Source organism: Doryrhamphus excisus, linkage group LG11 (genome assembly GCF_037039965.1).
Source record: "Doryrhamphus excisus strain RoL-2023G ecotype Guam linkage group LG11, RoL_Dexc_Guam_v1.1, whole genome shotgun sequence".
Taxonomy (NCBI): domain Eukaryota; kingdom Metazoa; phylum Chordata; class Actinopteri; order Syngnathiformes; family Syngnathidae; genus Doryrhamphus; species Doryrhamphus excisus.
In genome coordinates this window covers 19788193-19802510 of record NC_136367.1, presented here as the reverse complement: position 1 = coordinate 19802510, position 14318 = coordinate 19788193, and the positions used below count along the sequence as shown (strand labels likewise).

Genomic DNA, 14318 nt, shown 5'->3' with positions numbered 1-14318 from the left:
TTCACATTTTTAACTTACCTTTTATACATTTTAAGAATTTTTTGTTTTTGTGTTACTACCCCAAACTTCCATAAGTGAGTCAAAAATGACCCGCATTCATTTTCTATGGAATCCAATAGAAACCTTTGATATCATACAAGTGATTATTCCTAACCAAAATGGTAAAATTGGCATAAAAACGCATTGATTCTAGTATGGGTGATTTTTGACCCACTTATGGAAGAGTGTAGAGTCCAGTCACTCGTGCATCTAAGGGTTAATGTGTGTATGATAGAGGAGTATGTCGACGTACAACATCAGTTTTCTTCTTTTTAGTTCACTTCTTAACTTTGCCTTGTTTATTTCTAAAGCATGATGGTAGTGCATTACAGAAAAGGAAATAGAAGGAACGTGAAGAAAGTAATCCTCACATCATGTTTGGTCTGAGCTGTTAGGCTATTGCAGCCATCATGAAGGATAAATATGATATTAGTCTGTGTTCTTGCTAGAGAACCACAGGGAAGAAAATAAGTTGTTTTGTTATTTTTCTTATTGAAAGTGAGTAACTTAGGTATAAGTTCCGACTTACAATTCCGTCGTAGGAACGGCTATTGATGGAGGAGCACCTGTAGTTACTGTTTCATTCCTTAACCATTTAGCTTAATGCTCTTTTTAAACAAACTGCTATGATGTCGTCCTGAGACATTTGGTTTGGGAATGCATTTCAGATATTTATTAGCCTTTGGTCTGTTTGTTTTTCCGCTGGTTTGTTTACGTTTTTTTGGATAATTACACAAAAACGACTTACATGAAATGGAACTTTGGAATTTTAAAATAGCAACCGTGTGGATGAAGACTACCAACACGCTCAATTGAGTCTCTATGTTGTCTGAGTGGCAATTTCAAGCAAGTAATCACAGCACCCCCTAGAGGGAGAAAGTAGTTTTACACCGGAGGAACAAAGCCTCTCCCTCTCATCTTGCCTCACTCGTGTCCTTCACCCTCCTCTTCCCCCCACGCTGCATGCTCTCAAGTGCAGATAAGGGACGCGTGCCTTATTCCCAGGTGATGTCACAGCGTTGCACTGCAGGGTTGAGAAGAGAGCAGCGGCTGCACGGAGAAGTGCTCACTGATGTTTGCTGTTTCTCTGGCGGTGTGTTCTGGGAATTTGTGAAGGAGTTCCAGGCTAAAGGTTGAGTTAAGAGTGACTATACAGTTTGCAGGAGCATCTCAAACTCCCTGCAGATACGAGCGCAGGTCAAAAGCAATACCTGTTATTGTTGGGACTTGCTGTGCTGCGTGTTCAGTCCGGTGTATTCCTCCATTAACTCTATGACTTATATATCCACCATGAGACCTATGGCTTTTGGCAAAGCCGGTTTCTATTTCTGTTCTGAATTTGACGCATGATTTTTATTTTTTTTTCCCAGATCCCACAATCATCACCACTCTGCCAGCAACACTAGACGTCACCGTGGGGGAGAGTGTTGTCCTGCCTTGTCAAGTCAGCCATGATGCCTCTCTGGAGCTTAAGTTCACCTGGTTCTTCAATGAGCAGCTCATCCACTTTGGCAGCCATGGGGGCTTTTTTGAGAAAGTGGGCGGCGTAAGTTTCACATTTAATTGACCTTTGGATTTTAGTCCAGACTGATATTTTACATTGTGATAAATGGGAACTCATTAGCTGGATTATTAGGTAGTAACGAGTGAGGAGAGGAGGAACTGAGGAGAAGTATTCATTGTTTATACCGGATTACACAATTATGCAAATGGGGTGGGAGGAGCGACAAAGTAAGAAGGCACAAATATACCACTTCCACACAGAATGGGAGGAGAACCTTTTTTCACTTTGCATCCATAAATTGCTACATCCAGTACAAGACTACTAAGTCTAACATTACTGAGGCTAAGTCATTACAAAGTAAGAAGGCACAAATATACCACTTCCACACAGATTGGGAGGAGAACCTTTTTTCACTTTGCATCCACAACTGGCTACATCCAGTACAAGGTCGGGTAATGCAGTAAGGATGGACGTCTCATCCATGTAACATTACTAAGTCTAAGTAAGATTTAGACTTAGTAAGAGTAGACTACTAAGTCTAACATTACTGAGGCTAAGTCATTACAAAGTAAGCAGGCACAAATATACCACTTCCACACCGAATGCGAGGAGAACCTATTTTCACTTTGCATCCATAACTGGCTCGGGTAATGCAGTAAGGATGGACGTCTCATCCATGTAACATTACTAAGTCTAAGTAAGACTTAGACTTAGTAAGAGTAGACTACTAAGTCTAACATTACTAAGACTAAGTCATCACAAAGTAAGCAGGCACAAATATACCACTTCCACACCGGATGCGAGGAGAACCTTTTTTCACTTTGCATCCATAACTGGCTCGGGTAATGCAGTAAGGATGGACATCTCATCCATGTAACATTACTAAGTCTAAGTAAGACTTAGTAAGAGTAGACTACTAAGTCTAACATTACTAAGACTAAGTCATCACAAAGTAAGCAGGCACAAATATACCACTTCCACACCGAATGCGAGGAGAACCTTTTTTCACTTTGCATCCATAACTGGCTCGGGTAATGCAGTAAGGATGGACGTCTCATCCATGTAACATTACTAAGTCTAACTAAGACTTAGTAAGAGTAGACTACTAAGTCTAATATTACTAAGACTAAGTCATTACAAAGTAAGCAGGCACAAATATGCCACTTCCACACTGAATGGGAGGAGAGCTTTTTTTCACTTTGCATCCATAACTGGCTCGGGTAATGCAGTAAGGATGGACGTCTCATCCATGTAACATTACTAAGTCTAAGACTTAGACTTAGTAAGAGTAGACTACTAAGTCTAACATTACTAAGACTAAGTCATCACAAAGTAAGCAGGCACAAATATACCACTTCCACACCGAATGCGAGGAGAACCTTTTTTCACTTTGCATCCATAACTGGCTCGGGTAATGCAGTAAGGATGGACGTCTCATCCATATAACATTACTAAGTCTAAGTAAGACTTAGTAAGAGTAGACTACTAAGTCTAATATTACTAAGACTAAGTCATCACAAAGTAAGCAGGCACAAATATACCACTTCCACACTGAATGGGAGGAGAGCTTTTTTTCACTTTGCATCCATAACTGGCTCGGGTAATGCAGTAAGGATGGACGTCTCATCCATATAACATTACTACGTCTAAGTAAGACTTAGTAAGAGTAGACTACTAAGTCTAATATTACTAAGACTAAGTCATCACAAAGTAAGCAGGCACAAATATACCACTTCCACACTGAATGGGAGGAGAGCTTTTTTTCACTTTGCATCCATAACTGGCTCGGGTAATGCAGTAAGGACGGACGTCTCATCCATGTAACATTACTAAGTCTAAGTAAGACTTAGTAAGAGTAGACTACTAAGTCTAACATTACTAAGACTAAGTCATCACAAAGTAAGCAGGCACAAATATACCACTTCCACACCGAATGCGAGGAGAACCTTTTTTCACTTTGCATCCATAACTGGCTCGGGTAATGCAGTAAGGATGGACGTCTCGTCCATGGAACATTGCCGAGTGGCCAGAAGACTATACCACGAAACAGCATTAATTCAGTAATTTCTCTTTGAAATGATCTTTTGTCGATAATTGAACCGTAACTGTACTACATTTGTCCAACAGTGTCCAAGGTCCAGTTGGCACAAAGAAACGTGACCGATTTTATTTCATTTGCTCAACCAAGAACACGTTTTCTCACTGGTTTTGATATCCAGCGCTTGTTCTTGACCCTTCCAAAGCAAAACATTGAATTGAGGTCAGGACACAAATGAGCATTCATTGGTACAGTATTTCAATATTATACCCTTGTAGCACTGCCATAATCAATTCAGGCATAGTGCAGAGGGACTTTTTGTCTGAAGTGTATTATTTATGGCCAAAAAACTGCTGCCTGTGGTTTATTATGAAAGGAAATTTACATACCCATATTGCACCCAGTTTCCCGCACCTGCTCTGTATTTCAGAGGGTGTGCACGCAGCAAAGTCTGCAACACGAAGTATGCTGACTTATTTTTGAAAAGCTATGCTTGGGGGAAGGAGTGGAAAACTCTAGGAATAAGGAAGAAAAGCATTAAAAACCCGCACAGGAACCGATTGTTCCTCAACTATTATTCGGGGGTTGTTGTTTTAAATAACTGTGCCGTACAGTCTGTAGTCCTCGAGTTGGCGGTACGGCTTCAGAACACAGATAAAACATCTCAGCTGAATTGTTAACTGTCACTCTGCCACAGCTTCCAACTACTTCCAAGATTATTACCGGACCGGTTCTGCTCCACTCTGTGATATTGAAAAGATGGGAATTGCTCCCTCAAAAGCCCTTACTTGTTCTTTATAACTCAGCCAGAGCTACGTATTGTGTACGGGGTTCTGACACCAGCTATTTGTGCTGGTATGTTTTCTTAAATTTACAAAAAAATTGCACAGTGTCCAAAAAAAACGGATGTTTTTTTTCCAAAAAAAAGCGGACGAAAGGCAGATGTCAAATGTGGACAGAAGCAATATTTAGAATGATAAGATGGCTGACCCGGTATGTGTACGTGTGTGCACACCTGATTTTTCTTTTCTTTTTTTTTTTCATGGCAGCAGCATTCCGCCGGAGACATTATGATTCGAAACATCCAGTTGAGGCATGCTGGGAAATACACATGTGCCGTGCAAACAAAGGTGGACAGTATCTCTGTCGCCGTTGACCTGGTTGTCAGAGGTAAGCAGAGCATCCATTCCTTCTCCGCTCCAGCGCATTTGGTCGGATTAAAAATGGCAGCTTGTTGCATATTTCATAAAAATTCATCATTCGTGTAGCGCTGAAGACAGTGGAACATTGTAAATGGTGAATGCTCCTGGGTCTGCTTATGCCTCGCTAATGTGATGAAAGAATATAGTGGAAAAATAGCAAATTCTCTCTTCAGTGTTTAAAAAAAAAAAAGTTAGTAATTAGGTTGTATAGCACCCAACGGTATCACAGCAAATTGACTTTCCTGGAGCAGCCGCAGGTGTTAAAAAACCACGGCGACTCTCCATTATCTCTCCGTCTCTTCCTGATTTACATTTGCTCTCCCTCTTTCCATCTGTCTTTTCTTCCTTGCTATTGCCGGCTTGTGCCGTCTCCCAGGGCCCCCCGGCTGCCCCACCAGCATCCAGGTAGAAGAAATCACAGACACCACCGCGACTTTATCCTGGAGGCCCGGTGCTGATAATCACAGTCCAATTACCGCATACACCATCCAGGCCAGGACACCGTTTTCCCTCGGGTGGCAGGCTGTCTCCACAGGTAAGCTCTCTCCAACCAGCCGTGGCCTCTACCAATCTCACCGAGGCGGCTGCTCTTTATTCTTCTTCTCTGGTGAGAATATAGGAGATGTAATTTTTACCCCACGTTCAAATGGGGCTCAACTGTAGCGTGACCATTGACCGCCATTTTATCAGACTCTTGGGAATCCTGAAACACGGATCCCTTCCAGATGATAACGCTTGTGCAGCGACTGTAATGTATGTGAGTGCAGTTAAGTGACACCGACAACCGATAGTGGCTGTTTTCCCCCTCATATCCTCGTTAATTGTGCCCTTACAATCCATGGAATAATAGCCTGTACGTCTTGTTGTATTATATATAGTTTTCCCTGATGACCTTTGAATGAGGGCTGCACGGTGGCCTAGTGGTTAGCACGCAGACCTCACAGCTAGGAGACCCGAGTTCAATTCCATGCGTGGGTTTTCTCCGGGTACTCCGGTTTCCTCCCACATTCAAACTGTCCATAGGTATGAATGTGAGTGTGAATGGTTGTTTGTCTATATGTGCCCTGTGATTGGCTGGCCACCAGTCCAGGGTGTACCCCACCTCTCGCCCTAAGACAGCTGGGATAGGCTCCAGCACCCCGCGACCCTCGTAAGCGGTAGAATATGAATGAATTAATGAATGAACCTTTGAATGAGTGCTGCACGGAGATCTAGTGGTTAGCGCGCAGACCCAACCCGACCCAACCCAAGTTCAATTCCACCCTCGGCCATCTGTGTGTGGAGTTTGCATGTTCTCCCCGTGCATGCGTGGGTTTACTCCGGGTACTCCGGTTTCCTCCCACATTCCAAAAACATGCTAGGTTAATTGGCGACTCCAAATTGTCCATAGGTATGAATGTGAGTGTGAATGGTTGTTTGTCTATATGTGCCCTGTGATTGGCTGGCGACCCCGCCTCTCACCCTAAGACAGCTGGGATAGGCTCCAGCATAACCCGTGACCCTCGTTAGGATAAGCGGTAGAAAATGAATGAATGAACCTTTGAATGATGGCTGCACGGCGGTCTGGTGGTTAGCGTGCAGACCCGACCCAAGTTCAATTCCACCCTTGGCCATATCTGTGTGGAGTTTGCATCTTCTCCCCGTGAATGTGTGGTTTTTCCGGTTTCCTCCCACATTCCAAAAACATGCTAGGTTAATTAGCGACTCCAAATTGTCCATAGGTATGAATGTGAGTGTGAATGGTTGTTTGTCTATATGTGCCCTGTGATTGGCTGGCGACCAGTCCAGGGTGTACCCCATTTCCCGCCCAAAAGACAGCTGGGATAGGCTCCAGCTCTTCTCGTGAGGATGAACGGTAGAAATAAATGAATGAATGAACCTTTGAATGAATTACCATGTATTCATAACTGGTTTGATAGTCCTGATTGTCAGCTATAGTTCATGTACATACGACAAGGCGATATTACTACCTGGAGACAAAGACGGTCCTGAGCACATTTACACACTTATCAAGAAAATTGTAAAATTCACCAATGTTTTCTTTCATACATTTACCAGCAAGTGGGCCATGACTGAGCAAGGTAATTGGGTATGCCAGGGGTTTTCAAAGTCTGATGCGGGCGTCCACATGATAGCCTTGTGGTGGCGGTTTGAAAGAAATGTATGTGTGAGAGAGCGATAAAAGCAACTTTAAAACACCCGTTCTCCATTAGCAACTTTGTGACACTAATGAGTCACATGACACCAGGGAAGGAAAATGGCTTATTGGGCCAATTTGGGCGTTTTAACTTGGGGGGGATGGATTTTTGTAGCCTTTGGTTTTGACATTAATGGCTATGTGAGGAGTTATTTTGAGCGGACAGTCAATTTACATTGTTGTATTTAAATGCGATGTAAGTTTTACGGCATATGATGTCAAATTAAATGTCACGCCCGATAACTCATGTACGTATACGTTTAAAAGCGCACTAAACTGATATATCATGTGATGTGTATTAGTTTTTCTGTCTGTTGGGATGCAATGTGCCATATACAGTGACCGCTATGCCCTTGTGAGGGATTACACCTGTCCTATGTAGGCTACCTGCGGTGCGGCTCCTCCTGACCTGTCAGCACAGTTTGAAGCTGACACACAAACACACACACACACACACACACACACACCTTCACGCAAAGCTTCTTGATACTGAAAGGTCTTCTTTGTTTTATTGCAGTTCCCAAAATGGTAGGGGGCCACCGTCTGACAGCTACCGTAATAGAACTGAACCCTTGGGTGGACTATGAGTTTCGAGTCCTGGCGAGCAACACTATTGGGACCGGCGAGCCCAGCAAGCCATCCAAACTAGCCAAGACCAAAGGCTCCCGTATGTGCAAACTCTCCTTTTTTGGTTGTTTCTCTCACAGCATTATTTTTATCATATTTTTATCAAATGTATTACCTCAATGTAAGCAACGGTTCTTTCTTTCTTTCTTTATTGGATGATTGTGAAATCGCCAAAAACCTTCCACCCTTGTTCTGATATGTTCTGATAAGCGTCTGTATTTTGATTCCATGTAGATTTGATCAGCGTCAATCAAGAGCAAGAATAAAATGTATCTCTCTTTTCCTGTTAGCTCCCTTGGTCACGCCAGCTAATGTGAGCGGTGGCGGTGGGAGTCGTTCGGAATTAGTCATCACATGGGAGGTAAGCACGCACAGAACCTGTCACCCATGGACGAGCACCCCACAAGGCTGTATTTTCAAAATATAGACAGTATTTATAATGTGTAGCAATGTGCTGTAACAGTTGCTGTCACAATGGGGGGGTGAGAGGAGTTGAATTATTTTTACATTTTTGGACAGATAATTCAATTCATTATGTAAATGTCTCATGGTTTGTATTCATGTCGTTCTTATTTACATGAAGGAAGATTAAAAATCCAGTAATAATTCAGGCTGTTTAATGTCATTAGTCCCGACTGTGCAGCTTCTCAAAGAATGGCTGCTAATGTTTCATCGTGCTCAAGTTCAACTGTAGCCTAACTTGTGCTGAACAAAGCTTACATTTGGACTATAATTGGCTTTTGAACTTTTAAAACCAAAACTGTTTAAGGGAAACGGGTCAAGACCAAACACAACTGGTTCAAGCACGGATCCTTGTGGGATGCCATGGGTAATTTCTAGTGATTATTCTAATATTCATAAGCGATCCCACAATTCAAACAATTTAAGGCGATTCTTTTCATACCAATGAGATGTTCCCATGTCTTTATTTGAATGTGATGGTCAGTTGTGTCAAAGTGAGTGCAAAGATCTAACTTTGGGACCACTCCCGAAAGCAACAAGGAGGGGTCGTTAGGAACTTTCACTACTGCTGCTGCTGTTTTGAACGTTCCCAACTCATCGTTTTGTGGAATTTTGTAGAACTGCTTTGTGACTACTGTCTTGAAATCCATTAACTAAGACATCTGGATCAAGGTTCGATTTTGGTTTGATTACAGACACTGTAAATCACTCTAGTAAATAAATAAATAAATAACAATAAAGAAATAATGACCTACTGTTAATGTCAAACAAATCGGGATTGTCTCTAATAAACAAGATGAAGAATTAGAAGAAGAAACTGCAGATGCCAACTCTAAAAACTTCCAAAAACTGTTTGGCATGACAACTTCTTCCTCTCAACCTCTCAGGCTACCACATTTATGGGATGATTACTGCAACTGACTGTAGGAGGTGATTGATTTTGTCTTGAATATTGACAGTTTTATTAAAAAAATGCAGGGATTTCATCATGGCCGAGAGTGATAGGGACCCATGGATCAAGAGCACTACGGCACAGCCTGTTTTTTTCTGGATTTTATCAACTAAAAAGGAGTTGAAAAGGGTTACTTTGCATTGCAGATGGTTTTAAGACCCTTTTTCCAGACTGATTAAACAAATTGTAGTTACATAAATGGAAGTTAAACGCCCCTCAAAGTAGTGTTTAGAATGTCCACCTCGCAGCCAGGAGTACGAGGGTTCGAATCTCCACTGAAGCACGGGTACTCCAGCTGCCTCCCACATTCCAAAAACATGCATGAGAGGTTAACTGGAGACTGAGTGCAAATGGTTGTTTGTCTACATGTGCCCTCTAACTGATTGGGTATGAGTCCAGGGCGTACCCTGCTGGCATAGTCTCTCGCTCATCAGTGACCCTAATAAGCAGACCCTAATCAGACCCTAATAAGTGCCGTAGAACACAAGCGAATGAATTATTCCGCTGTATGTGTAAAGTCTTTGTGTTTGTTATCATAGCCCGTTCCAGAAGAGCTACAGAACGGACCGGGGTTCGGCTATGTTGTGGCTTTCCGACCCCTCGGTGCCACAGGTTGGATGCAGGCCGCCGTACCGTCCGCCGACACATCCAGATACGTCTTCAAAAATGAAAGCATCCAGCCGTTTTCACCTTTTCATGTGAAGGTCGGAGTTTACAACAACGAGGGAGAAGGTCCGTTCGGAGCGGTTACTACCATCTACTCAGCAGAAGAAGGTGTGCACTGTGGCTTCCATTCCTTTGTTTCGATGCTGTGCTGGCTCAGCTACAGTTAATGATGAGTGGCTCTGATTCAGAGGAAATGCATGATTATCTTCTTGTGATAAAAGAACTAGCAAGGGAAACACGTTTAATGTTCCCTCTTTGAGGGATCATCAAATATGAGTGCTACTTCTGAAGTCTTTATAAATCAACTTCAGAACCCGGACGAGCGCCCACGAGGGTACGTGCCAAGAGCCTCTCTGCGTCCGAGGTTGAAATTTCATGGAAAGCTCTTCCCTGGAATGCCAATAAGAAACGAGTGCTGGGCTATGAGGTAACTATAATTCCGTATATAATGATTCTTTTACAGTGTGTCTGTTTTTAATGTTTGCAAATCTGTGAGCAATGAAAGTATGTGGGTGTGTGCGGAGGGTTGGATCTTGTTCTCCTCTATTATTAATGAATGTCTTGGGCTCATGTACAATACCTTGGGCACCTTGAGTGAGGAACTCAAACAATGCACAACGATGAGCCAATTCAAGAAACAATACAAGCAGTTGATGTTTGCTAAATACAAGGATGAAGAGTCTATATTGACAGTCACTATGGTACCGATTATGTCATTGTATATTCATATCACCTCGTACTTCAGTGAACCAAAAAATTAAAAAAAAAATAAAAATGAAAAAAATCATAAAAAATTATTACATTTTTAAATTATTTTTAAAAATAAGTTATATTAGAAAGGCAGGATGTACTTCACCTCGTACTTTGGTATGTGACAAAAAGTTTAAAAAAATTAAAACAAAAAAAACAATTTTAAACTATATTATATAATATATAATAACATATTATGTCTTTGATCTCTTCAATGCAATTTCTGCGCGGTGAAAAGAAATGGTCGCAATTCCAGTGAATCCCAAAAAGGCTTGAATTTCGTGTGCTGACACCTCTGAGGTTGTTCAAATACAGTGGAACCTCTGTTTTTCGGCGTTAATTCATTCCAACAGGTAAGACAAAAACCAAAACATAAAAAAATGAATATTTTTTTCCCATAAGAAATAATGTAAATCCCATTAAATTCCCCCCAAAAAAACCAACCAACCAAAAAAACAAAACTTTAACTATATTAGGAAAGCAGGAAGTGAACAAATGTAACAGTTACTGATTGTAAAAGTACCAGATGGAGGGGTAGGATTTAATAAGCTTTGCTTCTTCCTACTCCTTTTGGAGTATGTGGAACTGTGAACTGATTATGTGATGCATTCAATTGCAATCTGATGCATGTTCAAATGAAATTAAACCATTACCATTACCAAAGGAGAGAAAAGATGGATGCACAATAGGCCAGACTAGTCCCTTGGCCTTGGCGTTGACGAGCGTTTTCCATGTTACTTAAGCGCTTCAACTTGAGCTGATTAGGGAACTGATCAAGAATTTCTGGCTTCCATTCCAAACATAAAGCATTCTCACAAACCATCTTTATACTCTAAATTGTACTCGTCTTTGAAATCCCCAATGTGAACATAGGAGCTATTTCCATCCATTGAGTGCACAAAATGGCAGAAATATAAATTGTTGACCACTCAAAGTCAACAGGGGAGCAGGGTCTGTGAAAAGCATTCTTGCAAGGAAAGTCAAATTATATTTGGGCTGCCAAGCGTGCCCGCTGTTTCTGCCCTGACAACCACGGTGACAAAGAAAACCTGTTATTAGTGTTTGTTGGCAGGGAAAGTGTTTGAATATATCTCCGATTTGTTTCACTTTTTGGTTCTTACTGTTTACCTCTCAACTTAAAGTGGTATACTTATCCAACGGATAAATGTAGCTCACACTGAGCAACACAAAAGATGCACAAGGTAACACGCTGCATCTTCTGTCCGGTATCGCCTCGTTTCCACTTGATTGACAGGGTGGAGCAGAATCTTTTTAAAAGCATCTTTGTGTTGTGTTCACATGTGTGTGGTTCTGTCTTTTTGCTTTTCAGCTGCGGTACTGGGTGAAGGGCGGAAAGGAAGACACAGCCAACGTGCAAAGAACTGTGGGAAATCAGACCTCGACTATTATTCACGGCGTGAAAGGCAGCACCGCATATTACATCTCGGTGAGAGCGTACAACACCGCAGGAGCCGGACCTCCAAGCGGCACAGTCAGCATTACTACCAAAAAACCACGTACGTAGCATATCTAATTGGAACCCTTGTCTGCTTTCGACGTCTTTACAGCTTTTGTTCCGTGTGAATAATGTTGTTTTTTTTTTCCCCTCAGCACCGAGCCAGCCCCCGGGTAAAGTGATGTGGAACACGTCCAACTCCAAGATAATATTAAACTGGGAGCAGGTTAAAGCCCTGGAGAATGAGTCGGAGGTCACTGGTTACAAAGTAAACACCCTATCGCTTTATTTCATGATTCGCAGGTCATATTTGCTGCCATGCGGTACTCAAGCGCTCGTGGCCCTGATTTGACTTACTGTGCGTAGGTGCTGTACAAGAAGAACCAACACAGCCGCCCCAATGTCATGGAGACAAACACCACCTCGGTGGAGCTCACTCTTCCCACTGACGAGGATTATATCATCCAGATAAAACCGTTTGGCGAAGGAGGGGAGGGCAGCAGTAGTCGGCAGATCACCATCCCAAGGATACCGGGTCAGTGGAGAGATAGTTAGTGTCCTCGGCGCTGAGCTGCATAATCTCCCCCCCCCCCTGCTGCTGTTGCTGCTGTCTGAAAACAGCAGATTAGCAATCATTATCACCGAAGGAACAGCGAGAAATAAAATGCTGCATGTGACCAGTGTGTAATTAAAACACCACGAGGAACACCAAATTATTTATTATACTATAAAATATTAAGGGAAAACTGCACTGTTTTTATTTTGCACCATCGTCCACTTTTCTATGCATTCTAAAGATATAAAAACAGACTATTATGAAATCTAAATAAATAGCAATATGAAATAACAAATATTTGAAAATGAAAATAATGTAATTTAAAAATAAATGTCATATTTTTTGTATTGATTGTAATGGATTTTCTGTAAATGAAAGTCGCGTAACGAGGCCAGGCAGCCATTTTCTATACCGCTTATCCTCATTTGGGCCGCGGGTATGCTGGATCCTATCCCAGCTGACCCTGGACTGGTCACAAGGTACATATAGACAAACAACCATTCACACTCACATTCATACCTATGCACAATTTGGAGTGGCCAATTAACCTAGCATGTTTTTGGAATGTGGGATGAAACCGGAGAACATGCAAACTCCACACAGAGATGACCGCGAGTGGAATTGAACCCTGGTCTCCAAACTGTGAGGTCTGCGCGCTAACCACTCGACCAAATTATTTATTATACTATAAAATATTAAGGGAAAACGGCACTGTTTTTATTTTGCCCCATTGTCTACTTTTCAATGCATTCTAAAGATATAAAAACAGACAAAAAAGAGGCAGCTAAGAATGCACGGAATCTATTGCACCTATAAAGCCTTCTGAAAAAAACAACTCCAGAAAGCACCAACAACACTCAATTTACATAACGTGACGTCCATATTAACCAAGCTACCGTATAATATTGGCTAATATTTTCGGACATCTCTAGTTATAATATTAAATACAACTCAAGGTCAACCACAACCTCAACGTGTCCACCACAGTTCCTAACAATTGTTCTCTGTGTCATCCATTTTTAAGACATTTTAATATTCTGTGGTAGCTATCTCCTTTGATGGACGTCAACAATGTTATACTTATATACTAATGTTATACCCCTAGAGTGTTTCATTACAACAATAAGGCGCAACAAAAGTATTGAGAGTGTCTTTTTTTTGACCATTTCAGGTCCCAACGCAGTTGGCTCAGCATCCAAGGTCTCCACGCTATCAGCCCTCAGTACAATAGCACTGTCTTTCACAGCGCGGACATCTTTATGACAAACAGCTCTCAGTAGACCTTGCATCGGCGATGGAGACCGTCTTCAGCAGATGACAAACACTCTGGTGTAACTACACCCATTCATTTTGATTTATAATAGAGGCAAAAAGAATACACAGATGAGGGGAAGAAAAAAAAAGTCTGTGACGTCTGGGAAGGAGTCCCCCCACAACACCTTGGCTATATAAGGGATTTGGACAGACGTCACGACTATGTTGTAACCAAAGCAGCTTTCATAAGAAGAGAAAAAGAAAAATGTCTTGTATGCTTCTTTTTGTATGACATGCCAAGCGTTACATTTTTTATTTGTATATTTTTTCTGCTAAAATTAAATTTGATGCTTTCTTTGCATACTGGGACGAATGCATTTAAGTACATAAAGTACATAACAAATACTGTAACATATCATTTTGCAAATGGCTAAGCGTGGAATTTGACAAAGACCCTATTGTCTTAAAGAACAACTGATATTATATTTACATTTTATTGTCCAAAAGCCTATTTCCTGTCAAAGAAGATTTAATTTTTACCAAACCAGTGAGGCATGTATTCCAATTAGAAGAATTGCAAAGGACAACATTCACAGTGCATACTACATACCAAAT

At 41.6% G+C, this 14318-nt stretch overlaps 1 protein-coding gene across 2 annotated transcripts in view; it reads left to right on the top strand.

The window, feature by feature from the left end:
- LOC131107250 (contactin-4-like) overlaps positions 1-14064 on the top strand; it is a 101594-nt gene extending 87530 nt beyond the window's left edge. Inside the window, exons 13-23 of one of the 2 annotated variants that reach the window (XM_058057228.2) lie at positions 1410-1585; positions 4634-4751; positions 5160-5318; positions 7498-7647; positions 7898-7968; positions 9561-9795; positions 9999-10114; positions 11768-11954; positions 12049-12161; positions 12260-12428; positions 13621-14064. In XM_058057228.2, coding sequence (XP_057913211.2) covers positions 1410-1585; positions 4634-4751; positions 5160-5318; positions 7498-7647; positions 7898-7968; positions 9561-9795; positions 9999-10114; positions 11768-11954; positions 12049-12161; positions 12260-12428; positions 13621-13712 — 1586 coding nt within the window. In that variant the 3' untranslated portion in view covers positions 13713-14064. Of the gene's footprint in view, positions 1-1409; positions 1586-4630; positions 4752-5159; positions 5319-7497; positions 7648-7897; positions 7969-9560; positions 9796-9998; positions 10115-11767; positions 11955-12048; positions 12162-12259; positions 12429-13620 lie in introns of both variants that reach the window. The other variant, XM_058057146.2, reaches the window with a different exon arrangement.
- Positions 14065-14318: the final 254 nt, after the last annotated feature.